This window comes from Eubalaena glacialis, chromosome 15 (genome assembly GCF_028564815.1).
Source record: "Eubalaena glacialis isolate mEubGla1 chromosome 15, mEubGla1.1.hap2.+ XY, whole genome shotgun sequence".
NCBI lineage: Eukaryota > Metazoa > Chordata > Mammalia > Artiodactyla > Balaenidae > Eubalaena > Eubalaena glacialis.
Genome location: NC_083730.1, coordinates 91,802,164 through 91,829,279, shown reverse-complemented (window position 1 = coordinate 91,829,279; position 27,116 = coordinate 91,802,164). Strand labels below are relative to the sequence as shown.

General features: G+C 47.4%; 1 protein-coding gene across 7 annotated transcripts in view; it reads left to right on the top strand.

The window, feature by feature from the left end:
• Positions 1-27,116, top strand: part of RIMBP2 (RIMS binding protein 2) — a 76,524-nt gene that overhangs the window by 46,496 nt on the left and 2,912 nt on the right. For 5 of the 7 annotated variants that reach the window (XM_061170402.1, XM_061170400.1, XM_061170404.1 and 2 more), the window contains 5 exons: positions 4,753-4,870; positions 11,138-11,322; positions 12,033-12,201; positions 17,910-18,013; positions 19,132-19,203. In XM_061170402.1, coding sequence (XP_061026385.1) covers positions 4,753-4,870; positions 11,138-11,322; positions 12,033-12,201; positions 17,910-18,013; positions 19,132-19,203 — 648 coding nt within the window. Of the gene's footprint in view, positions 1-2,513; positions 3,222-4,752; positions 4,871-11,137; positions 11,323-12,032; positions 12,202-17,909; positions 18,014-19,131; positions 19,204-27,116 lie in introns of all 7 variants that reach the window. The other 2 variants (XM_061170398.1, XM_061170399.1) reach the window with 1 other exon arrangement.

Below are 27,116 nucleotides of genomic sequence, written 5' to 3'. Positions count from 1 at the left end.
TCCTCTTTCCCAAAATTCTGGGTGAAGGAGTCTGGGAGAATCCGCTGGGCACCCCCAGGGGCACCCAGCTCTGTACCAAGAACTGAATCGGAAAGAATAGAACAAAGAAGATTCCCCCCTGCCAGACCCCTGGCTTTCGTGTCCATCCGCAGAGGAGCAGGGGCTGGGAGGGCGGGAGTCCGCCTCGGAGTCACACTGGAGATTGCGAGCTGGCAGAGTCGTGCAAAGATTTTCAGCCGAGGTGGACGCCGCTGGACTGCGGGAGGCCAGGGAGAGGCGATGTCAGAGGAGGTCAGAGGAGGGTCCGCCCTCCTGGAGGACAGCGGGGTCCACGCACGAGCCCCTTCTCAGACACCTCCCCCCAGGGACCCTGGCATCCTCTGCTTCCGCCTCTGGTGCAGCCGTCAGCGAAGGGTTTGATGGGGGGGTCACCTTGACCGAGATGGAGCTCGAGGCCCCAGGACGCACCAGGAGCCGTCCCGCTGCCGCCGCTGCCCATTCCAGCGAGCATCTGTTCACTCGGCACGAGCTGGTCGCCCCTGTGTGCCAGGCCCTCCGCCAGGCTGGGGTATGAGGCTGGATGTGACCTCCGAGCTCCAGCCGCTCCCAGCCCAGCGGGGGAGGCAGACAAGGGGCCGGGAGCTGGTCGGGCCGCTGTGGGGTTTTCACATGACAAAGGCCTTGGAGAGGCAAGTCCCGCCCGACCCCGGCCTTGCTCTGGGAACACAGAGCCGTGCATTTTGAACGGTGGACAGAAGGCGACATCCAGATCTGACTGCCAGCTCAGTGCCCGCTTGCGTAGACCAGACTGACTGACGCTCTCCCAGCAAAGGCCCCCCGCAGGGCCTTGGCGACGCTGTCACTAGAGAACATGCCAGATCCCCGTGCAAACCCCACCGGCCCCCCTCCTCTCCCGCCCCGTGCCGCCGTCCAGCAGGAGTCACGGTGACCTTTCTCGGCGGAGGAAGGTCCCAAGCTGCCCACGGTCCACCCTGACCCGCTCCCCAAGCTTCCCCACGAGCTGGGCCGGCGAAGCATGTCTGCTTCCCCTCCCCTCCCCTCCGCCATGACGCTTCTGGGATGGTACTTCCCGCACGGTGTTAGCAGAGAAACCAAAGGTCACTGTGTCTCCCGGGGAGAAGGCCCAGAGGGCAAGTTCAGCGATCTGGACTTCTGGTTTCTTTTCAGACATTCCAAGACTTAGCTTGGGGATCCGGCCCGCGGGCTCACCTTCCCATGTGGCAGCCCCGGTGGCTCACGTGCGCCCCGCCTGGCGCCCGGGGCTGGGTCCCTGCTTCCTCGCTCTCCCTCCTCACCTCCGTGCTCCCCGGAGTAGACGCCCTCCGTGGGGCTCTCGTGAGCAAATGAGCGAAGCGTGTGCCACGCCCTCCTCGCCTGGCCCTCGTGGGCTCCAGACCCGCGGCAGACGCGGCCCTGGGTCACCCCGCCAGGTCCCCGTGCGCGAGGGGCCCACAGGCCGCTGGGCTAGGGGACAGGGAAGCAAATCCGATGCTCCCACGCGGAGGCGTCTCTAACGCGCATCCCCGGAGGCCCGTGGCGGGGCAGACGGTGGGCTTACGGCTTCGTGGAGTCGCTGGAGTGTCCCAGGAGGGACGCCCAGCGGGCAGGTTCAGCAGGAGCAGAGGAGGGGCTGAGGGCAAATCCGGAGAGAGAACCACATCCGGGACGGGGGGCGTGGGGTGTCCGCCCCTCGACGTCCATTAGGCCCCTCTGGGTGGGCCGGCCACCATACGGGCAGGGACACGGCTCCTCGCTGGGGGCCTCGAGGTCCAGGGTCTGGAGGAGAGACAGGCAGGCCTTTGCAGACACGGACAGAGCAAGACCGTGCCCAGAGCCATGACTTCGGGGCGCTCGGTGCCGAGGTCCCCGCGTTCACAGCCTGAGATCTGAGCCAGGGAGAGAGGCCATGGGTTACTGCGCACGAGGATGGATTTCAGAGGGTGCTGAGAGCTTAGGTGGACGTGCAGAGTCCAGTGGCGTGGCCAGGTTGGGGTCCCCGTTTCGTGAATCGTCTCCAGTTGCCGGCGGCCCACGGCAGCTGCCGTCTGAGTTTCTGAAGGTGCAGCCGGCGGGCAGCGGGCTCAGACGTCCCTGCCCCTGGGTGTAGCCGCGCCACAGATCCTAGCGCCTCGGTCAGCGTGAGGCCTCCTGCCACCATCCTCCCTGCACCCACGGCCCAGCTGCCACTCTTCCCTTGTTTGGGCTGCATGGCTGGTCCTGAGGGCGTCAGGCCGCTCTGCGTGCGCTCTGCCCGGCCCCCCTGCTCCGGCCCCATCCGTCTAACCCATTCTGTTCTCATTCCAGAGCCCCGGCCAGAGCATGCCATCTGCCCCTCCCCCCGCTCCCCTCCCCCACAAGTACAAGCATGCTTTCTGCCCCTCATGGCCTCGGAGACTAATTCTGTCTGTATTTTCTTTCCTTCCCTCGGCCCCACTTCATATCTGATCACACACTGACTCCCGGCACCTGTTCTAACACACCACCCCCTTAAGGAATGCTCTAAGAATAGGACCACTGAACGTGCTTTCTTGGAGCTGCCCGAGTATCCCCAGCAGACTCACCACAGTAAGAAGCTTTTCAGTATCCCCGAAGTAGCCGAGGAGGATGGAGAGCCCTGTGAGTTCTCGTACAAGCAGGGCTTAGGGGTCTCCTCCAGGGCCCGGACCCGGCTGGCCAGAGAGCCCAGGCCCACCAGGCCCTGCAGGGGGCACGAGGCCCCGCTTGGCTCCCGGGTCCCTGCGAAACCCAGGGCCCCCCGGGCCGAGGACTTCGTGTTCGAAGACAGAGGCTGTCGGTTCAGCCGCTCGGCCACCAGGAGCCCGGACAGCGGCCTAGACTGTGGGAGCGAAGAGGAGGAGACGCGGTTTAGTTTCAGAAGCCCCGCTGCCCAGTGCAGCCCCGGCCCCGGGCACTGTCCCTGCAGGACGAGCCTGAGGCCCCTGCTGGCCCGGCGCCGGACGCTGACCCGGCAGAGCAGCATCGAGGAAGATTCTGGGGAGCCAGTGGAGGCCGGCCATGTCGTCAGGAGCAATGAGGCCCAGCCGAGCCCGGAGAGGTCCACCCCCAACAAGTACAGCTGGGACGAGCCCGGGGGCCATGAGGATTTCCGGGATGTCTGGAAGAAAAGCATAAAAATGTCCGACAGTAGGGCCAGTGCCCGACACGCCCAGCCTCCTCCCCGGGTTGCAGACGGTCCTTTGGTGTGTGAAGTAAACCTCCCGCTCACATCCGCTTGCCAAACCAATCCGTTTTCATTTCTTCACCTTCTTTTATTTTGGTGTCCATCCCGGGACTCTCTCTGCTGGCTCTCTTTCATTTTCATGCATCTTTGATCTATGCGGCTTCCCAGTCTTTGGACCATGCTGATGATTTCTTTACTTTGCTTTAGAATGATGACCGCCTACCCCCAAATCAGTGATGAGTGTGGCTGCTTTAATTAAAGGACAACTGAATCTAAATTTTAATTAAGGGTTAGCTGAACTATGATTCTCCACAAGTTTGGCAACACATACTTTGCAAAATGAACCGTGGGGACTTGCTTATGACTTACTGGTATTACTGAAGGTTTTTCTCTCGTTGTGGTTTTGGTGTTTGGTTGTGGTTGGTTTTGGCCTTCATCTATCACTGAAAAAAAGTAGAGAACAATGATTGAAGAGATCCATTTTTGCATCTGTTTCCAAAGGTTTTCTTTTTCTTTTTTTTTCCTGTTTCTTTCCTGCGACCAGTTTTCAGAATGACTGTTCCATCATCAGCTCTAGACCCATCCCCCTGCCTTGTCTTCCAGGCTTGTGAGTGGTTTTCAAGAGTAGGGATTCCTTCAAGGCTTCATTCATCTCTATGTTGTGTCCTCTTTTCAGAACATTTGCTCCTGTCATGCTGAACTTTTCCATGAAAACACAGGTGAGACATCCCAGGGCTCCAGGCCCTGGGTCTGAGCCGGTGCAGTTTGTGATGTGTCCACTAGAGGGCGCCGATCCACAGCCCACTGACACCAGCAAACTGCAGCTCACTCCCTGTTCCCCGCCTGTAACAGACTAATTTCCGTAACTCCCAACCCGGGTTCCTTCCCTGTGTCCCTGAAAACTTCCTGACTCAAATTACCAGTGAGCTGGAGGTTTTGCTTTGATTCTCATATATGATGCGATGCAAACCTGTAGTGTGAATCAGAGGCGGACTTATCCGTAAAGGAGGACCGTTCAGGTTAGCCCTGGAATGTGATTGGTGTCTTTGGATTAGGGCCAAGATGTTGCCATGAGTTTCCAAGCTGATAACACACAGAAACTTCTGTCTTTGAGTTTTCGGTAACCTCACATGCAACTTTGCCCAAGCGGGACATTTGGAAACGCAGTGTTTCCCCCGCTTTTGTGGTCTCTGGAGGGGCTGTGCTGAGACTAGGAAAGAGGGGGCGAAGGTGTGACGAGTCGCCTTTAAGCCACTCTCACTGTGGTTCGAAAGATTTGGCTTCGGCGGCAGTAGCGGCAACAGAAAGGTGCCTCCCGAGGGATGCTCTCTCGCCCCCACCCGTGTGCGGCGAAGCACGTGTGCTGTAGAAGACGGGGTGCCTGGGGTGAGCACTTTTTCCTCTTTCAGGTTATTCAGCTAACCTTTCAGTTAAAAGCTAAGTTTAGTTGCCTTTAGAGCTTCTGCTTCTAAGTTGAATTGATTTGGCTGACAATTCTTTCCTTCCCACGGCTGGCAAGCCTTCTGACCGTGTTGTTGTTTTGTCTTTAGATTTTAGGAAACCCGGTGACTGCTGGACGGGCTGATCGGGTGGATCTTGTGGGCCGGAGGTTTCCCCACGGCAGTGCTGGCCGCCACAGGTCCCGGCCAACGATGGTCCCGTCTGCCGGTTAGTGGGCCTGATGGAGGCCTCCCTCTTTCTTTTAACCACAGAGCACGTGGCTGCTTGGTCCTCCATCTAAATATTTTTTAAAGGTCATTAGGCATAGCATTTTCAACTAAATACAGTACACCCTCGGTTATTTATGGCAGAAGAAGGCAGAAACAGCACAAGATAAATAAAACCGAAATTTAAGTATTCTCAAAATATACTGACTTTTGACAGCAGTCTTCTCCCTACCAGTTTTTCTTTTTTCACTGCAGAGGCTGCCATGATAGGCATTGAAGAGATGGTGATGGGCCATCTCCCCACCTCCTAGTTCATGCTCTCGTGAGATGCTCATGGTCACAGCAGCAGAGGCGGGGATGGTGGCCGAACTCCAGATATCTAAACAAGCCCTGAGTCCATGGAGAGTTATCTGTATGCGTGAAACACTTGGACAACTGGGGTTGAAAGTTATGAAAAACACCAGGAGGCCTGAATGTGTGCCCTGAACTGTGTGTTGACCCCGCCCATCTGGTCACCTCCTTGTGCATGAGTCATTCTCTGGCATCCAATTCCATTCTCTTAATTACTTTTTGGAATTCAGCCAGCCGTGCTGAAAGCTGTCATTGTAGTCATTCTAATCAGTCCGCTAAGAGGGGAACGTGGCTGAAGGTCAGATGGGAATCTTTCTACTACTGGAATGAACCCCGGCAAAACAATTCCAAAAAGTATTATGCACAAGATAATGGAATCTGGTAATCAGCACAAATAAACTAGCTTTGTGTGAAAACACACACACACACACACACACACACAGGAAACAAAGCAAGAGACCCACTCATGGAACAGAAGTAGATGAGAGCAAAACATCTTGATCTGGCGAGACAGGGCTCAAGGAAGACAACCCGTGGAGGTCCAGACACCTGAAAACACAGCCCCAATCACATTTAAATAGCTAAGGTTTAAAAGACAATCGGGCTTCGTTCACATCAGCCAAAAATAATTAAAGACTTTATACAGCAGTACAGATCCCCTGAAGTATCGTCCTTCTTTCAGGCGTTTCTTCCTCATAGAGCTCAAACAATAGGGAAACAAAAGTTTCCTTTTCCATCTTTACAGTTTTTAGAATGTTTTTATTTTTATCAGTAAAAAATTTCATAGACTGCTAACCGACCTTTGAAAACACAGTGTATTCCTTTAGCTGAAAAATAACAAAATAAGCCGAAATGTAAACAAAATCAGCTGGAAAACACCGGTTTCACTTATTACAGATGCACTAGCGGAGTTCTGTATGTACTAAGCTTACTCTGTTTTTGAGTGTTGTAAACTGCTGCCACATCTCTCAGAGCTTCATTTAATTTGTGTATAATTCCCCCTGTAGCAATTACGGAGGTTAAGTAGGTGCTCCTGGCTTGTAAGATAAATGACTTGTCGAGACTGACTGTCTTGAGGAACGAGGTGGGGACCAGTTCAAGACTGTTCTTCCTGTTGAGCTTGGTTCCTGAGTCCTCATTCGACTGTGACTTTAATGAGTGAAGGCTCATCACGTGAACTGCCACTCTTCCCGTGGCTGAAGATTAATGCCGCGGCACCAAGAAGGGGTGTGCTCTGGAGGAGGTCTCGTGGGTCTCCAACTCCAGTCTCCTGGGATGGAGAAAGAAGGTCTACAGGACTGAAAATAACGGTGCTACACATTGCCAGCTGGGCAAGGGAGTAAAGGAAAACGTCAGTGGACCCACAGTCTCCCCATCAGAGTCTCTAACAATCATTCAGTCAGTTTTGTCTTAAGGTAAAGAATGCAGAAGGCTGCACACGTGTCTTAATTTCGGTAAGACACTAGCTACGTTGGTAAAAACAGAGTAGTGCTGTGGTAACAGCTTAACCAAAAAGTCTGTTAATAATAGAATTCAAAACATGTTAAATAAATCCGTGATACAGTTGCTTCCATTGTACCTGATTTCTCATCATGGAGAAATGCGAGAAATCACGTAAAAAGCATAATTAATATCAAATACTTTATGTATTCATACACATATATACATACACAGACTGAAGAACCTATTATAATTTCAGAAGACAAAAGTGAATCGTGGGACTTCCCTGGTGGCACAGTGGTTAGGAATCCGCCTGCCAATGCAGGGGACACGGGTTCGAGCCCTGGTCCGGGAAGATCCCACATGCCGCGGAGCAACTAAGCCCGTGCGCCACAACTACTGAGCCTGCGCTCTAGAGCCCGCAAGCCACATCTACTGAGCCCTCGAGCCACAACTACTGAAGCCCGCGTGCCTAGAGCCCGTGCTCCGTAACAAGAGAAGCCACCGCAATGAGAAGCCCGCGCACCGCAACGAAGAGTAGCCCCCGCTCCCTGCAACTAGAGAAAGCCTGCGTGCAGCAACAAAGACCCAACACAGCCAAAAATAAATAAATTTATTTATTTATTTTAAAAAAAGTGAATCGTGTTCAGCAGCTACCATAAAAGAAGAGAATCATGCCCCAAACCCTAGGAAGTGAATAGTCAGTGACGTGTGAACACACTATTTTCCTAGACCTAGTCCCTATGTAACTGGAAGTGGGGTCTGGTTACTCGCTGCTCAAAAGCCAATAAAGAGGCCAGGTTGGTGGAAAGGAAAGTTGGCTTTATTTTGGATGCCGGCAACCAGGTGGTGGTGGGGGACGCCTGTCCAAAGGCTGACTCCCCCCTCCCCCGACAGTCGGGGGCAAGCGCTTTTATAGACGGAGGGAGGGGCCTATCTGCAGAACCAGCACAGGCAGCTCTGACAGGCATCTTGAACTTGGTCATTGGTGGTCTGACCAGTGTCATCTTGATGGTTTTAGGTACAGTGAGTCTTCATTTCTAGGGTTGGATTGTTCCCATTTCCTTGAGGCCAGTTCTGGAATTGTGGCAGCTTATGTCATGGCTACAGTCTGGTCATTGTGTAGTTAACTTCTCCACCTAGTAGGGGTTTCAGTGTCTACAGGACAGCTCCCAGGACACGGCTCAGGATAGTATCTATAGCCCTTGAGGAGGAACTAAAGGTCCCTGATTATGCTTAATGACTAAACTATTATTATTTGGTCTCCTTTGTTTTCCTTTGCTTCTGCATTTTCTCACTTCTCTGATTAAACTTATTCTTTGGCTAAAGCTTTTCTGCAGACAAAAGGCAGGCTGAGGACATGGGGTGGTGGGCAAGGACCTGCTCTGTTTCACCTGTTTAGTTATATTTTTCTTGTGCAAATATCAGCAATTAATACTTTAGAAATCTGCCGTACTCCAAAAGCATCCATTTTCTTTTTCAGAGGAACTTAAGTCTATAGACCATATGCTTCCTAAATATATTTTTAATAAGCAATGCATTCACAGTTAAAATATACTATACTTTTAATATACCCTGGGTTTCCTAAATTAAGAAGACAATGCCCCTTCTGATTTAAAAAGATAAAAATTATGTAGCTCCACATCTAATAAATTCTAAATCATATAATTAGCATAAGGAAGGCCTCAGAACATTGATCAGTGACCCCAAAGGAGGATTTCATTGGGTTTGGTTTCTTCCCCTATAATTTTTGGTCTTTGCATTTATCTAGTTATTTACCTGTCAGATGAAAAGGCCCGAGGGTGCACCATTCTAAACATGAAGTACCACATTCAGGGGCATTCTGTTCTTACTAACCGACTGTGCAGGTCTCCACCCCTCTCCCCCCATTTTCCCCGGTTATTTTGGCTACTGACCTTGTAGAGCAAAAGGAAATGCAGCACATTTTCTCTGTGTCCAGATGGAAAAAACTAAAAATGAATAACTAAAGAAACAAAACTTGGCCCTCTAGAAAGGAGACTCTTCTCCCTGGGTTTCCCTGCAAGGAGAAGATGAGCAGCTGTAAAGTATGTTTCATAGGTGACCCCCTTTTTCTCCGTAGAAATTACATTGGACAGGAACAGTGGAAGTGGTGCTCTTGGTCAGGTAGTGAGGGAAGTAGTTCACCTGTAGAAGACGATGCTTATTCTGGCAGCACAGGTGGCCTCGGGAGCCGACAGGGGCCAGTCATGAGCCCTGACTTTGCACATGGTATGCGGACCCGTCCTCCTTCCTGACAAAGACCCCCTCCCACCCCGGGCCAGGACATTCCACATCAGGGCAGAGGGAGGAGCGCCCACTCCCAGGTCAGACCAGCAGCTAGAGATAAGTTCTTCCTTGAGTCTAGCCTGCCACCAAGAAAGAGAAGGACCTCTCGGTCGCCCACTTTGGTCCCTGCGAAGCCAGATCTCCAGGGACACGTTCCATGGTGGCCACTGTTCTCTCCCCATGAGGTCTGATTCTCGGACAGCCTCTAATGCACCTTCTCTGGAGGAAACAGTGCAGTGACGTCACACCCACACTTCCGCTCATACACACCAACTCCAGGTGCTCCAACCGCCTCCACCCCATCCCCACTCCTGCCCCCAAACCAGAGAGAGACCCTGTAATGGTGAGGGTGACCCTGCCCGCTGTTCTCACTGAGCGTCGGCACTAGCCTCAGATCCGCCCTCCGGCCTCCAGTGCCTGATGCCTCCCACTTGTGCTTGGTGTGATGAGGGACTTAAAGATGTAAAGGCACGGTTTTCCACATATCACGGTGCCTGAACTCGAGCCAGCTCCTGAGAGCGTGCACTCGATGTGGATTATAGGTGTGACTCAAAAGTCTTGCAGGGTGACGCTGACCTACCCAACCCTCCCCTATGAACTGGCCCCTGTGAACTTGCCTGTACGTTTTGACTCCACGTCACTATGTCAGCTCAGCTGGAGAAGCCCTGGGAACCCTCTGGGTGCAGCCAAAGCTGTAGCCACAGTGCTCCTTCATTGACATTTCCCTCCGCTGAAATGGCATCCACTGGGTCACATCACTGTTGTGTTAAGTTCCTTCTGCAAATCTCCCACAGTATCTGACTGAATCGAAAACAGGCATCCTTGTCGTGCTCTCACGGTTTTCTCTACCATCAGCCACGAGCACGAGAAACCACTGCATCACTGCATACACCGAGATGTTCATAGTTCACGGGATGGTACGCCATTAGCTTCACACTATTCAATTTAGATAACATTGAAAACTAGGGGGAAAAGTATGAGATCTTCTCACTGACTATAAATGAAAGCAAAACCAGTGTGAAGAAATCAGTAAGGCCCCGCTGCTCAGAAGTTTTGTTCCCTAGCAGAAGCAAAGTTACTGAATGTTTAGGTTATCTCGGCATCCTAAAAAGATCCCGAATTCAAATAATGTAAACAGTTCACTGCATTTTAAAAACCAACCTTTCCTGCAGCTAAAGTGCCTTTTTTATTTTTCAACTGCATGTTTCTGCTGGCGAAAGAAGCCGAGGCTCTTGACTCTCCCGCCTCCCCCCTGCCCCACCTCTCCTGTGTTTTCCACACACCTGTGACGTCCTCTTCTCCCACTTCCTGTGCTACTTGTGCTGGTGACACCAGTTTTGACTGGCTGCTTGTCCCACCCCTACCCTCTCTTCTAATGATTGTGGTTTTTGTCATTTGCTTCCCCACTGATGTTCTGAGCCCTTATTGTGTGGTCAGAACAGCATAATTTACTAGCAGATGTTCATTCTCTCTATATATATTTAAATGTATACATATATAGTGAGATATATGCGTATGTATGATGATATCTAATAATACATATGCATATATATTAGGATTTCAAAAAGAATTCTCTTTAGAAGCTCAATGGTAGGTAGACTTGAAACTCAATCCTGCTAGGAAGTCATCAATTCGCTGTAATGCATTTGTTGCCACTTACCTATTTGGGGCTAAGTGAGCAGCTTGGTCACCTATATCAAACTTTGACTAATATACAGATGCATTTCAATGTCCCTGTGCTCTGGCTCGGCTGTTACGGAAACACACAGAGGGTCTCCGGGTCTCTGGCCCCTGAACAGGCCTGTGCGACCGCGTCCTAATCCCGAGGACTCGCCCACCTGGCGCTCAGGCCTGCCCTGCAGGGAGGTCGTTGAGACAAAGTCCTTTATCTCTCACTGTCTTCACACGCAGCACACCTAGGGTCATGCTGGTGCCTGTGTTGTATACTAGTTATTTGCTTGTCAAACCCATCTCTGTCGAGATGATCCATTTCTGCCTGCATATTAAGCTACCCATTTTTTTGAAAGACAAAAGTTAAAGTGCCACAGCCTCCCAAAGTGTGGGAGTTTCCAAAACCACACTTCCTATAACAGCTCACGTTTCTGGGTAAAGCTGGGGGATGGCCACGGGAATTACTTAACACCCTGTCCTTTATCCCACACGCTCCCAGATGAGTACGGTGGGCGGAACCGGCTTTCTCCAGACTTCTACGAAGAGTCAGAGACGGACCCTGGGGCAGAAGAGCTCCCGCCCCGGATCTTTGTGGCTCTTTTTGACTACGACCCCCTCACCATGTCCCCGAACCCAGATGCTGCGGAAGAGGAGCTTCCCTTTAAAGAAGGGCAGATCATCAAGGTGGGGGCATGGCTGGGGGTGATGGGGAGGGCACGGTGGGGGGGGAGTAAGGGGGGAGGATGGGGAGGGGGCACTCGCCAGACCCAAGTTCCTTAACACATCACAACGACAAGCTGCTTTCTCTTGCATTCGACATTCAGCCTTCCTCTCAGCAGAGGAGGGGGGCCTGAGTCTGGAGTCGGAACGAAGAAGCAGGATGCTCCCTAGGAGAGGGGAAAGAGCCTTGAGTCCTAAGTTTGCAAATTTCCAAAAGGGCACTGACAACTCGCCTTTGAAAGTGGTCCTAATGTTTGTCTGATAAAACGGGGCCTTTAAAGGATGGTGATGCTTACCCCAGAGAATAGTACCCGCAGAATCTCTTTGTTAGTTGAGATTTTTTTCACTTCTAGAATATCCGACAATGGCACTGTCTTCTTATGGAAGAACCATTTGCACTTCTAAGTGGGGTGGGATCTCATCACCTGACCTCAGCTAGCAGCCCCCCTACTTGATGGGAGGCCCAAGGGCTGTCCAAACCCTGGAGGAGAAACAGGTTCTTAGAGGTAGAGACGTATAGGGCGAGGGCTACGTGTACACATTTACACCCACGTGCCGGTCGTTTTGGTGTTCTTCAAGTCTGTTTCTGACTAGGTATGACTCTACCGTGAGTAGAGCTGTTGTATTTCTGAACCAGCCCAGCCCAATGCCTTAACTTCTTCCCACGGCTCCAGGTTTACGGTGATAAAGATGCTGATGGATTCTACCGTGGGGAAACCTGTGCTCGGCTTGGCCTTATTCCTTGTAACATGGTCTCTGAAATCCAGGCAGATGATGAGGAGGTGATGGACCAGCTTCTCAGACAAGGCTTCCTCCCCCTGAACACACCTGTGGAGAAAATAGGTAAGAGGCAACCCCTTGCTCACCCGTGGACCTGTAGGCTGCGAGGCTCCTGCCCTCCTGAGGGTTTCACAGCACAAAACACCAGCTCAGAGCAGGAGAGAGCACTGAGCAAGATCCCCCCTGCACCACCTGGATGTGTCAAAGGAAATCTGAGTGTTAACCATCGGCTTCTCTTGGGCAAAACCCGCTCGGTAAACCAGGCTTGTAATAGTCTTGCTGCGATACGGACATATAGGCATCTAAATATTTATGAAAACACAGATGACCTTCTCAGGGAAGATGAAGTACAGCCTTGCTTACTAAAGGTCTATCACATCTAGAAAATAAACAACTGCTTTTGGGTTGTTCTGGACTGAATGTTTGTGTCCCCCCAAAATTCATTCGTTGAAATCCTGATCCCCAATGTGATGGTATTAGGAGGTGGGGCCTTTGGGAGGTGATGAGGTCATGAGGGTGGAGCCCCCCATGGATGGGATTAGTGCCCTTATAGAAGAGACCGCAGAGAGGACCCTCACCCCTTCCATCATGTGAGGACACTGTGAGAAGTAAGCCGTCTGTACGCCAGGAAGGAGGGAAGAAGGTCCTCACCAGACACCAAGTCAGCCAGCACCTTGGTCTTGGACCCCCAGCCTCCAGGACTGTGAGAAATAGATATTTGTTGTCTGAGCCACCCAGTCTGTGGCTGTGGCACTTTGTTATATCAGCCTGAATGGACTAAGACACTGGTAATATACTTTGAACATTGCCTATCTGTGATACATTTCAAAGGATGATGGGGTAGTGTTATGCCTTCCATTCTTCAGGTGAATTTTGCTTATCCAAAAGGCATAAAAGATTTTTACCCTTTAATTTGGATACTAAATGCCTTCATTTATCTTGAACCACTCTGCAGCACCAGTGAGCCAACCAACAGCAAAACTGTTTTCAGCAACATTACATTTATGATCTTTAATTTTCCCCATGTGGAAGGAAAATCTACTCATTCAAAAGGCCTCTACTTTTTCTAAATAGCTGTAGACAGAAATACCTGTTTTATGTCATTCATATTTAAAGTTTTAATACTTCAAAACATTAGATTCACTTCTAAATGACACTCTGAAGACAAAATTCAGTGGCTAAAGAATATGCATGGTTTCAAGGATAAACACAAAATCAAATAAAATGCCTCAGACTTTTTGGTATTAATGAGCTCATGGTCTCAAGTTACGATCCACGTCGAATAGTCGAGGTTTCATATGATTAAACTGCCCAGATTAAATCCACGAGACTGCGGCTCTCTGAGCCCCTCACACCATCCACTCCCTTGCATTGCTGTCTTCTTTCCTGAAGTGAACAGTGAGTGTTCATAGAGGGAACGGGCTCTGTGCACCACGAACCCAGGGAGCCTCGGAGTGATCTGCTAAAAACCAGAAACTTGATTTACGTGATCAATTAGGTTAAATGTCTTTTTATTCCATTCTAGTTTTCTAAATGTGACTAGTTGAGGGAACCAAGCTGAGATATCTACTTGCCCTTCTATTATTGGGAAATAGCCTTCTTCATGGTGAAAGACCAAATGCCTTCCTCCCAAGACTGGGAGTAAGGCTGCGATGTCTGCCCTCACCTCTTCTTTCCAGCATCACGCAGAGCGTGTGGTACGGGGAGATCCAGGAAGCAGCGGTACACAGAATGAAAAGGTGACATGAAAATTTACTTTAAAAATCTCACATATCTATAAATAAAGCTCCTAGAACTCACAAGTGAGATTAGCAAGGCCAATGGATACAAAAGCAATGGTATTTCCATAGGTTAGCAATGAAAAATTTGAGATTTAAATTTAAAAAGTAATACCACTTAACAATAACACAATGCAGATGTGAAATACTTACGGTTAAATCTAACAAAATATGTGCAGGATCTGTATGCTGAAAACTATAAAACACTGATGAAAGAAATCAAAGAATCCCTGAGTAAATAGAGTTAGAATGCTCATAGACTTAATATTGCTAAGATATTAAGATGTCAAATATCCCCAAACTGACCTATAGATTTCATCGCAACTGCAATGAAGGTCTGCGCAAAGGTTTATGTAGAATCCATAAGCTAAATCTTTCATGCATATGAAAAGTCAAAGGAACTAAAATCGCTAAAACAATTTTTTAGAAGAACAGAAGTGGAAGACTCACGTAACTTGATTTTAAGACTCACTATAAAGGCAAACTGATCAAGACCATGTGGTATTGGAGAAAGGCAGACACACAGATCAACAGAACAGAATGGAGCCCAGAAACAGATCAACACATACACGGTCAGTTGATTTTCAACAAAGGTAATAATGCAGTTCAATGGAGAAAGGATAGTCTATTCAATAATAGGTGCTGGAATTATTGGACATCCACAGGCCAAAAATCAATCTCAAGCCATAGTCTCACCATATTAAAAAACTTAACTCAAGATGGAACACTGTCTTAAATATAAAAACAAAGACTATAAAACTTCTAGAAGAAAACATAGGAGAAAAGCTGATGATCGGGCAACAATTTCTTTGATATGATATATTTTAAAAATTGTGTTAGACGTCATCAAAATCAAATACTTCTCAGCTTAGAAAGACACCATTAAGAGGATGAAAAGAGAAGCCACAGGCTGGCAGAAAATATTTGCGAGTAACTCAGCAGAAAGGGATTTATATTTAGAATACAGAAAAAACTTCCAAAACTTGACAATAAAAAAAAACCCCAATAAACAGAAGTTGAGTCACGGATGTAGAAAACAAACTTATGGTCACCAGGGGATGGGGAGAGAGGGATAAATTGGGAGATTGGGACTGACATATACACACTACTATATATAAAATAGATAACTAATAAGAACCTGCTGTATAGCACAGGGAACTCTACTCAGTACTCTGTAATGGCCTATATGGGAAAAGAATCTTAAAAAAAAAACCAACAGAGTGGATATATGTATATGTCTAACTGATTCACTTTGCTGTACACATGAAAATAATGCAACATTGTAAATCAACTATACTCCAATAAAAATTTTTTAAAAATTTTTATCATAAAAAATAAATAAAACCATCAATTAACAAATAAAAATATAGCCCAGTAAAAATGTTGACAAAAGATTTGAAGAGATCCCTTACCAAAGAAGATACTTGGATGGTAAATAAACCTATGGAAAAATGCTTAACATCATTAGTGAATAAAGCCATGATGAGAAACCAACACACACCCACTAGAATGGCTAAAATGTAAAAGACCGCTCATACCAAGTGTGGGCAAGTGTGGAGCAACTGGAACTCTCGTTTGCTTGCGGTGTTACTGAACCAGACTTGGGTCCACTCACCTGATGTGCAGCAAAGACAATTTATTGACATCAGGTTGTGGTGAAGGAAAGTACAGCATTTATTGCAGGTGCCAAGCGAGGGGAACAGACAGCTCATGCTCAAATGAACCAAACTCCCGATGGCTTTCAGGGAAGGGTCTTTAAAGCAAGGTGAGGGAGGGGGCCGCAGGGTGCCTGGTCAGCTCATGGACCTTCTTCTGATTGGTTGGTGGTGAGGTAATTGGGAGTCAACATCATCAATCTTCTGGTTCCAACCGGTCTGGGGTCTACGTGCTGGTGGTCGGCAGTTAACTACTTCCACCTGGTGGAGGCTTTAGTATCTGTAAAACAGCTCTCAGAATAGTATCTGTAGCCCTTGAGGAGGAACTAAGGATCCTTGACATTGTTTTCTGGCTAACCTATTGTTATTTTGTGCTGCTTGGCCTTTTTCCTTTGTTTCCGCATTTTCTCACATCTCTGATTAAATCTGCTCTTTAGAACTCGGGGAAGGCCTAGGAGGCTAAAGCTTTTCTACAAACAAGAGGCAGGGGACACCGTGCGGCAGGGGGTGGGGTCTGTCCCCAGGAAGGCCCTGTAGGGTTCTGCTTGGTTTCACTGGAGTGTGAGATGGTACAACCACTTTGCAAAACAGGTATGGGTTCCTCTAAAGTTAAACCTACACTTACAATCCAAGCCTATCCACTCCTGTATACTTACCCAAGAGGCATGAAAACATGTTCACACAAAAGGCTGTACATGAATAGTTATGGTGGTTTGACTAATAATCACTGATAAGGGGAAACAACTCAAATGTCTTCCAGCTGGTAAATGGATAAAATAACTATGGTGCATCCATACAATGGGATACTACTCACCGATAAAAGTAGAACAAACTATTGGTCCGTGCAATAACATGAATGGATCTCAGATGCATTGTCCAAAGGAAAGAAGCCAGTCCCCGAAAGCTACATCTGTGTGATGCCATTTAAACGATATTCTGAAAAAGGCAAAACTATTGGGACAGATAACAGGCCAGTGGTTACCCAGGCTGGCAGTGACAACAAGGGGGCATAAAGGAATTTTGGGGGGTGACGGAGCTTCAATATCTTGACGTCTGTGGTGGTTATAAGACCGCATGAGCTTATCAAAACTTGCTGAAGTGAGCACTAGAAAGAGTGAATCGTATTGTATGTAAACTACACCTCAGTACAGAACATGTGTATTGTTATTGCCCGCTTCAGAAATTCATCCCTGCAGAAAACATCCCCTGTGAAATTAGCAATGTTTAGCAGCACTGTAATTAACCTCTGATTACCACTATACTTTGCTTCAAGGAAACATAGGTCCTGCAGGTCCTGCAAAGGTGTGCTTGCTTATTTTAAATGAAAGCAGTGATTCTTGACCAGGAGCTGAGGGTTGAATTTTGCACATCCACTGCAGACCCTATACCTGCCTCAAACCACTGCAAAGCCGCGTAACTAACGTTAGTTGCTTTCAAAACACTTGCCTTTGAGAGTTTTCATTTCTATGTTTTGAATTCCAAAAATTAATTGTAGGTGAAAAGCAGCTGTGTTTGGAAGAAATGCTTCAATGCCAGCTTTCTCCAGGAGAAATATCATTTAGAAATCCAACAACAGCGGTTTGCCAGGGAGTTCGACGATTTGGGCCAGATCCCACGGTTCTCCACTGACCCTTCTTATAAACGGCTGTTTTCAGAGTTTTCGCCTCTGCTCTGCATGGGTTTTCCTCTTCCCTCCTGGCTTGTGCTGCCATGTGTGCTGGGATAGTGCCCTGGGACTCCGTTTATGGCAGATCACAGCCAGGCAATGGGAGGGGACCTCCCCAGAGCCTTCTCCACAGGTGGCATCGTTTCAGGGACAGCTGTTAAAAGCACAGTGGCAGGGCACTAGAGGAGAAAACGGCGGGAGGGACCCTTGAGATGGGTAGAGAGGGCGCCGCTTTCTATGGACTCTTGCTTCTCTTGATGCCAGACCGGTGGCTGTGCCTCTGGTCTGAGCGAGAATAACTTGATTCTGTGGCTTCACGGCAGCTCCACGGGCAGCAGTTTTGACCTGGCGTTTGCGGGGCTTCCTTCGAGCTAGGTGCCAACCTCCAGATGGCCCAGTGGTCCTGCCCATGCCACACCCACCCGGTGCCGCCCCAAACGGTTTAGATCGACTGTGGCAGAGAATCAGTCTAAGTCTCCCTTGTTCACGGATGTGCTGGAGAAAGGGGTGGGAGCTGCCCTGACTTTGCTGACACTAGTGCCCAGTGGTCGTCTCGGCCACACTGGCCATCTGTGACCCGGCTCCACTCATCCAGTGTCAAGGGAGAGGGGACGCCACCGGCTCTGAAATCACTTCATGGTGGCTTTCTTCTTCTCCGTGTGATGTGAACAGAGAGAAACAGAAGAAGCAGCCGGCAGCGCTCGGTGGCGACGCGGAGGATGGTGGCCCTGTACGACTACGACCCAAGGGAGAGCTCGCCCAACATCGATGTCGAGGTACCGGCCAAGCACCCCGTACCTCTGCCGACAACACCGCTCCCTCCCTCCCTTCTCTGGAACCGTCCGAGGGAAGGGCTACCCAACCAGTAACTAGGGACCCAGGCAGGCAGGAGAGAGGTCGTGAGCCTGGTGACACGCTCAGGACATGGCAGCCACTGACATAGGGTTTCCCTGGACCAGCGCCGGGCAAGCCCTGTGACCCACACCTGATGGTGATGGGTCGTCCTGGAGAGAGAAAGCAAAGCCCCCTGCATGTGGTCCCTGACCCTCATGACCACCACACACACATTCAAGGAAAGTAGAGAAGAAAGGATTGATGTTCTCTGTGCATATAGGTTTGGTGTCCTAGGAACATTGTGAAAACGAAAAGGATTTGCCTTCAGGAATGAAAGATTAGGTTTTCACCCTGTGGAGCTGCTTTCTTAGATGACAAGATGTGTACCAATCCCTGGTCGTCGGTGTTTCTGTTACACCTGACGGGCGACCAGCTTGTGGTTCAGATTCAGAGCTCAGGTATATTCAAATTTCTGTACAGACTTGATGTGTATATGATGCCTGATGGCTCTTAGGTATGAACTTTAGTCCCTCTTTTCACGTCTAGAGATAAAAATGCAATTTTTTCTGGTATCCTCTGCTGCATTCTATGCACCCACCTCTAGCCTGGAGCCTGGCATAGAGTAGACACTTAATAAATAGACATTTAATTACAGATTTTTTTTTTACACTCAGTGAAAGGCTGTTTGTGCAATGGTCCCTACACTGCAGAGAACATCTCCTTGACGCTCCGGGTTTTTTAACTATTTGACTGGTTCTAAAGACGTGCCACCAGCAGAACGTGGGGACGACCTTGAATTCTGGCCGAGAATCAGAGCCCGGCAGCCCTTTTCTTGTCGCCTGGAGTCATCGTGACATATCCTTCCTTTCTAAGAGGCTAGGGACAGAGGCATTCATCAGATTTATACCTTTCCTCCTTATTTGACTGAAAGAATAGGTTCATACCAAAATAATAAGAAAAAAAGAGAAATCATACCAGAAATCATGAAGAACTTTTTTTTTAAAAAAAGCAACCTCTGTCTCCAGGAGAATACTATTAACTTTATGTTCTATCTCTACAGGCTGAACTTACATTTTGCACTGGAGATATTATTACTGTTTTTGGTGAAATTGATGAAGATGGATTTTATTATGTAAGTTTTGAAGCATCAAATATATATATATATATATATATATACATATATATATATATATATATATTTTTTTTTTTTTTTTGCTTGCCTGTTCTTTCCCCTGAAATTATGTATGAACTTTGTATGGCTTGCTGACAGGTTGGCTAATTTGCTTGTCTTCCTCCCTGAGGATGTATACTATAGGACAGCAGTCGTGTGCTCTTCACAGTTCCTTCTTTTCTAACAGAGGTGTTTTCGATGTATACAAGCTGTCAGCAAAGGAAGGGTATTCACATGTTTACATTTAAAATTTCCTTCATCCAAACCTTTACCAAACAGTTTAATGTTCTGGATTACTTACTGCGTAGGTAATAAATACATTTTCAAACAGGAAAAGGAAGAAATACAAAGAAGCATAATTAATTAATTAAAAGCAACAGCGTTTCGGCCTCCTCCCTGACCTCCTTCTCGCAGCCCCGTGGACCCAGCCTCTGGGGGGCAGTCCTGGCTCTACCCCGGTGCCAGCCTCCTTCCTTCTCATTCCCGTTCCCGTGGAGGAGCCGGTCTCCCGATAATCCCCGAGGAAGAGAAGCTGGTCATCTTAGCGGCCCCTGCCCGGCCAGACACCCACCGCTGTCCCCTGCCTTGGGAGTGGGGTCACCATCTTGCATCAGAGTCCAAACTTCCTCCTTTTTCTTTTCTTTTTCTAAAAAATCAAAGTAGCTGAGAAACTCTCAAGTACTGATATGGCAGGTTTCTCTTGGGGTCAAAGGGATTTTACAAACTCAGGCACACGTGGCCTTTCAAAGCTCTCTCCTCTGCGCAGTTTCTGAGTTTTAAGAGTATAGTTTTCAGTGAGTACTATTCATACTGTTACCGACCAGGGTTCTTGGCCTCCTTAATCAATAGATATTGATCAGAGGCCAGACAAGAAATTCAGGCAAGGCTTTACTGGGGCCCCTGCTGCAGCAGGGGGGGAGCGAAAACAAGCATCAGGTTCCCTTGCTTGCTTGCTCCCTGAGGGGGGTGCCAGCTGGTTCCTTATATGGGGTGACGGTAGGGGTGTGTCCAGGGGTGGGGCTGGAGGCGTGGCTTAGGTGGTCTGCTCGCCCCTTTGGTGGTGTTGAGTGCAGGGGGCATGCGCAGGGCCCTGCTTTTGCCCCCGACCCCCTGCTTTTGCTCCCAGCTCTTCAGAAGTGGCAGTTGGGATTTTTTTGGGTCTTTTTGTATCTGGTCCATAATTTGCCCCAACTGTGCATGCATGCGGTTATTTTTAGTCCCTTATAGTTTCTTTGTATTTTGTTGCTTGAGGAGATGACATCTGTCCAGGTGCAAGCACTGCAGCAAAGGGTCCCAGGTCCCAGGTCCCAGGTCCCAGCCTGTCTCAATATTTTGTCCCGTATGTTGCAAATAGTTCTTTTTCTAGGTCATTTTCTGCTTTTTAACTTTTCCTTTTTTGTGTGTGTGGTTTTGTTGCTTTGTTTTTCTTTTATGAAGCAGAAGTTTTAAATTTGTCTGTAGTCAGTTTTTTCTGCCCTTGGGAGTCATGCTTAAAAAGTCCTTCAAGGTGATTGATAGAAATTATCTTATTTTGGTTCTTCACTTTTATAGCTTCATTTTCACATGTAAATCTCAAGTGTTTAACTTTATTTTTGATTTCTAATTAGAGAAACTAATGTCCCCACACCACTTATTAAATAATCCGTCCTTTCTCCACTGGTTAAAGATCTCATCTTTCTCCTATGAACTGCATTCCTACCTAGAGTGTTTCTGGACTTCAGTGCTACTTGACGCTATCTCAATTATTGTATTTTTATAATTCATTTTCACATTTGGGAGGAACCGTTATTGTAAAGAGCCTGCCCTACAACAAACCCATAGTATTTCGTTTAGAGGTGCGTTTAGTTTTTAGGTTAAACTGGGGGGAACTTGACATAATATTGTCTTTTGATTTGGACACATGGTGTGTCTGACATTTTTTAAGTTTTCCCTTTCATCTGTCAGAAGGTTCATGAATTTCTTCTTACACATCCTTTTATATATCTTTTAAAGTTCTTTCTTATGTTCTTGCTATTATGATTTTTTTCTGGTATATATTTTACTGGTTATTTAGAAAATATGTTGGAAATGTGTGTGCGTGTATGTGTATGTATGACCGTGTTTGTGTGAGTATATGTGTATGTATGCAACGTACACGTGTGTGTGCATATACGTGTACACGCATATGTACATGTGTACATGAATTGTATGTGCACGTGTATATTGCGTGTGTGTGCGTATGCATGTGTGTATATGTGTGCATGTTTATGTGCATGCATGTGTATGTACTGTGTGCCCATTTATGTGCATGTGTGTTTATGTGCACGAGTATGCATGTGTGCATGTGTGCATGTGTGTACTGTGTGCCTATTTATGTGCATGTGCATGTATGTGTATATATCGTGTGCCTATTTATGTGCACGTGTATGTGTGTGCATATGCATGTGTGTATGTGTGTATGTGTGTGCATGTGTATGTGCATGCATATGTATGCACTGTGTGCCTGTTTATGTGCATGTGTGTTTATGTGCATGAGTATGCATGTGTGCATGTATGTGTGCGTGTATGTGTGTGTATTGTGTGCCTATGTGCATGTGCATGTATGTGTATGTATCATGTGCCTATTTATGTGCACGTGTATGTGTGTGTGCGTATGCATGTGTGTATGTGTGCATGTGTGTGCATGTTTATGTGCATGCATATGTATGCACTGTGTGCCTGTTTATGTGCATGTGTGTTTATGTGCATGAGTATGCATGTGTGCGTGTATGTGTGCGTGTGTGTGTACTGTGTGCCTATGTGCATGTGCATGTATGTGTATATATCATGTGCCTATTTATGTGCACGTGTATGTGTGTGTGCGTATGCATGTGTGCGCATGTATGTGTGTGCCTGTTTATGTGCATGCATATGTATGCACTGTGTGCCTGTTTATGTGCATGTGTGTTTATGTGCATGAGTATGCATGTGTGCGTGTATGTGTGTGTACTGTGTGCCTATGTGCATGTGCATGTATGTGTATATATCGTGTGCCTATTTATGTGCACGTGTATGTGTGTGTGCGTATGCATGTGTGTGTATGTGTGTATGTGTGTGCATGTTTATGTGCATGCATATGTATGCACTGTGTGCCTGTTTATGTGCATGTGTGTTTATGTGCATGAGTATGCATGTGTGCATGTATGTGTGCGTGTGTGTGTACTGTGTGCCTATGTGCATGTGCATGTATGTGTATATATCATGTGCCTATTTATGTGCACGTGTATGTGTGTGTGCGTATGCATGTGTGCGCATGTATGTGTGTGCCTGTTTATGTGCATGCATATGTATGCACTGTGTGCCTGTTCATGTGCATGTGTGTTTATGTGCACGAGTATGCATGTGTGCATGTGTATATGTGTGCATGTGTGTGTACTGTGTGCCTATTTATGTGCATGTGCATGTATGTGTATATATCGTGTGCCTATTTATGTGCACGTGTATGTGTGTGTGCGTATGCATGTGTGTGCATGTATGTGTGTGCCTGTTTATGTGCATGCATATGTATGCACTGTGTGCCTGTTTATGTGCATGTATGTTTATGTGCATGAGTATGCATGTGTGCATGTATGAGTGTATGTGTGTGTACTGTGTGCCTATGTGCATGTGCATGTATGTGTATATATCGTGTGCCTATTTATGTGCACGTGTATGTGTGTGCGTATGCATGTGTGTATGTGTGCATGTTTATGTGCATGCATATGTATGCACTGTGTGCCTGTTTATGTGCATGTGTGTTTATGTTCCCCTACAAATCTTGTTTCTGAATGCATTTATATCCATTGTCATCAGTTGGTTCTCTCGGGTTCCCCAAATCATGACATTTTGTCTTTTCTTCTATATTTATCAGTCATCTCTTTTTATTGTCTTACTGCATCATTGAAAACAATTCTGAATGACAGGGACGGGGGATCCCTGACAGTCTGTATTTTAGTAGGAATATCACTAATCTTTACACTGTTATGTGTTAAGCTAGATTATCAGTAAAGATAGATCATCTTTATAATGTTAAGCATCCTGTTTTTCATTTGCTGAACTTATTTTTTTTTTTGGTCAGTCAATTATTGACCATGGTGTACAACTATTTTTGTTTACAATTATTTTTAAAGCACTGGATTTGATTTGCTAACATTTTATTCAGAAGTTATATTTATATTCCAGAAATTATATTGATTTATATTTATTGGAGTGTCTTTTTTTGTGGCTTTTGGTATCAGGATTATGCTAGAATTATGAATGAACTGGTAAGCTTCCAATATTTTTCATGCTCCCAACAGATTAAATGACATAGTTAAGGTCCTACAATTACATGAAGGTTATTACAACCTGCCTAAAAATCGTTTAGGTTCAGTGTCCTTTTAGGATGCAGTTGTACAAAAGTTTTCACTTGGTTAAATAATTATCTTCTTATTGAGTCAACTTTTAATACTTTATATATATTTAGAAAGCCATGCCTTTCATTTAGATTTTCAAACGTATAGACAAAACTGGACATAGTATTTTCTGGTAATTTAAAAATATTTTTCTAATATGATCTGCATGTTCCCATTCCTACATTGTTTTATCTACTTTATTTTCTTGAATAGCCTACCTAAATTTTATATGATAGTAGGAATCAGATCTAAACTGATATGTGCACGTTTTAGTTCTCTCCCCACCAAGTGGCTTTAGTATTATTTTGTTGGTCAAATTTGCTGAGCAGACTGCCCAGTGCAGTTATTATTTCTTATTTGATAAACAAGAACCGCGGATACCTAACTTAATACCAAAAATCTTAAATTTCACCCCACTTGCATTGTCTGACATCATGTGCAATCTTAAAAGCTCTCAAGAGAGCTAACTTTCAGCTATTTTATGGGACCTAGTCCTGTGATCTCTTCCTAGTCTCTCCTCAGTTCCACCACATCCCATAACGAACAGAGTGTAGACAGAGGGGCCTCTGCTGTCTACCTGGGCCTTCCCCTCCACAATTCACAGCATCCCCAGTTAAGTCCCTGCTTTGTCTCCAATCATCTGAGACTCCCAGGGCCCCATAATACTTTAACCCTTATGCTGTGTTAGCCAGATGCTTGCACTACCCAGTGTTTCTACACCCAAACTCTTAAATCATGTACTTTGATAGGTCAGAAGGAAATAGGCCGTACAGTAGCATTCTAAAGTGTTAAAGGAAGCAAAGGAGGAGACCTATGCAAGCGTGATGGGGCCTCGTGCTGACTGGGCATGAAGAAAAAGGGGCCGGGATAGACTGTAAGGTTTTCTACCGTTCAGCCCAGCGGATTCCAATTCTGTTCGAACGTAAGGTCTTCACACGGTTTGTATCTGGCCTCAAACACAAAAGCAGTAGAAATGAGGCTCGAAGAGGAGCAGAGATCAGACTGTGAAGGGTCTGCAAGTGGGGGAGATGTCAAGTTTTCTCTTAGAGAGACTTGTGCTCAAGGGTTTCGCAAGTGGGCCATCTAAGGGAGGTGGGAGTCCCAAGAGGCCAGGTGACGAGCGATGGAACGGCCCAGGTGAGGGGCAAGGGCCTGCACTGAGACGGTGACAGGCGAGGCTGACAAAGCTGGGCTCGCGGCCACCCAGGGCTCAGATCTGTGGTTGTGACCTCTTCCAGGAGGATCTGCAGATTCTGCCTCAGCCGACGGGTGCCCTTGGGGACACAGAAATAAGGACACGGTAGCGAGGAAAACACGGCTTAGAAACTATTGAGCTTGAGGCTACAGAGCCTCTCCAATGCGGAGGGGGACTCACGCAGGCGCACGATTCTAGCGACCACGCCTTGTGCAGGGGTACGTGGCGGTGGACGCCAACAGTGAAGTCGTGTCGTGTGCACTTCTGACGTGTGATTTAGCAGAACTGTGCTGGGAGGCTCAAGAGAAGAGCGAAAACAATGAAGAGTGCAGGCAGTTCCCTCCACCGCTGTATCAGGGAGCCCAGGGCAGGGCTCAGCCCGGGAGCCTGAACACGCAGGCCCCCGTCGGTCTTGGTTCACACAGGTGCCTCTTGTGATGTGAACATGGTGCTGATGGGGATGTGTGTGTAAAGCTGTGCGTTTTCATAGAATGTAGCCCCCAGCACGAGCCAACTACTCTGTCTGGTGCTTACCTCTGGTGCTGGACGGAAAATCTGGCTGTTGGACCTACTGAGAGGTCTGGACTGAAGTTCCAGCGCCTTTGCATATACATGTTGTCTGCAAGCGCTGGCGTGGAAGAAATCACCAGGGACACATGTACAGCAAAAAGCAAAGATGTCCTAGAAAGAGTGCCTAAGTAACACCAACGGAGAAAGACAAGCTAAGAGTGGAGCCTGAGGAAGAAGGGTTGACGTGGCCACAGGTAATCAGGAGGGTGGGATCTTCAAGGTCAAGGCAGAAGGAGCTGGTGGCCGACTGGGCACGTGGTTGTCGGGCTCAGGAGGGACTACCGCACAGGAAGACCTGGGAGGTACCCGGACCTGCCTCTTTAAAAAAAAAATAATTTTAATTTTTAATTGTGAGAAAATACACATAACAAAATTTACCATCTTAATCACTTGTAAGTGTACAGTTCAACAGCGTTAAGGACACTCACATTGCTGTGCAACCATCACCACCATCCATCCCCAGAACTCTTTTCATCCTGCAAAATTAACTCTGTCCCCATCAAACACCAAGTCCCCCACTGTCCCCTCCCCCTGGCGCCCACCCTTCTCCTTTCTGTCTCTAGACTCTTGACTACTCTCCGGACCTATGTAAGTGGAATCACGCAGTATATGTCTGCTTATGACCCTTCACCTGTTGTAGCATAGGTCAGAATATCCTTCCTTTCTTAAGGCTGAATAACACTCCACTGGACCACATTTTGTTTATCCATTCACCCGCTGATGCACAGCTAGGTTGCTTCCATCCTTTGGCTATTGTGAAGAATGCTGCTATGAATATAGGTACACAGTTCTCTCTTCAAAATTCTGCTTTCAATTCTTCTGGGTAAATACCCAGAAGTGGAATTGTTGGATCATATCACATGGTAATTCTATTTTTAATTTTTTGAGAAACCACCATACTGTTTCCTCCATAGTGGCTGTACCGTTTTACAGTCCCACCAACAGTGTACAAGGGTTCCAATTTCTCCATGTCTACACCAACGTTAAAATATTTTTATAGTAGCCATCCTAATGGATGTGAGGTGGTATCTTGTATGTGCTAGTTAGCCATTTGTCTTTTTTTTTTTTTTTTGAGAAATTATCTTTTCAAGTCCTTCGCCCACTTTTTAATTGGGTTGTTTATTTTGTTAAGTTGTAAGAAGTTCTTTATATATCCTTTATAACCCCTTACTAGATATCTGACTTGCAAGTATTTTCTCCCATTGTGTAGGTTCCTCTTTCACTCTGTTGGTCACGTTCTTGGATGCACAGTTCTTAATTTTGATGTTGTAGGCTGGCTCTTTCAAGTTGTCATCTCCTAGACCTACTGGACACAGAAACACACTCCCAGGTTGTCTGGGGCCGGTTCTGAACTTGGTTTTGGGTTCTGTGGGGCAAGTTGGCACTGGGGGGGTTGACGTGGTGGGCTGTGAACTGCTCGGGACTGACGTCCAGTGGGCAGTTGGAACTGTGTTACGTGCATGGACATGTGACTGCGCAGAAAGGTCCGGAAGGATATATACCAACCTGAAGCAGTCACCTCGAGGAGGTGCCAACACTTTCACCTTCCCCTCTTGGGTGGATTCTTACAATGAGGCTGTAGCGACGCACAGGACAAAAGATACCAGGTGGAACCGGTCGGCCCCCTCAATCCTGCCCCTGCATGCGACACCCGCCCCAGCTCCCCTCTCTCAGTGCATCCAAGCAACGGTATTTGTACAAGTTCCCATGGGACTCAG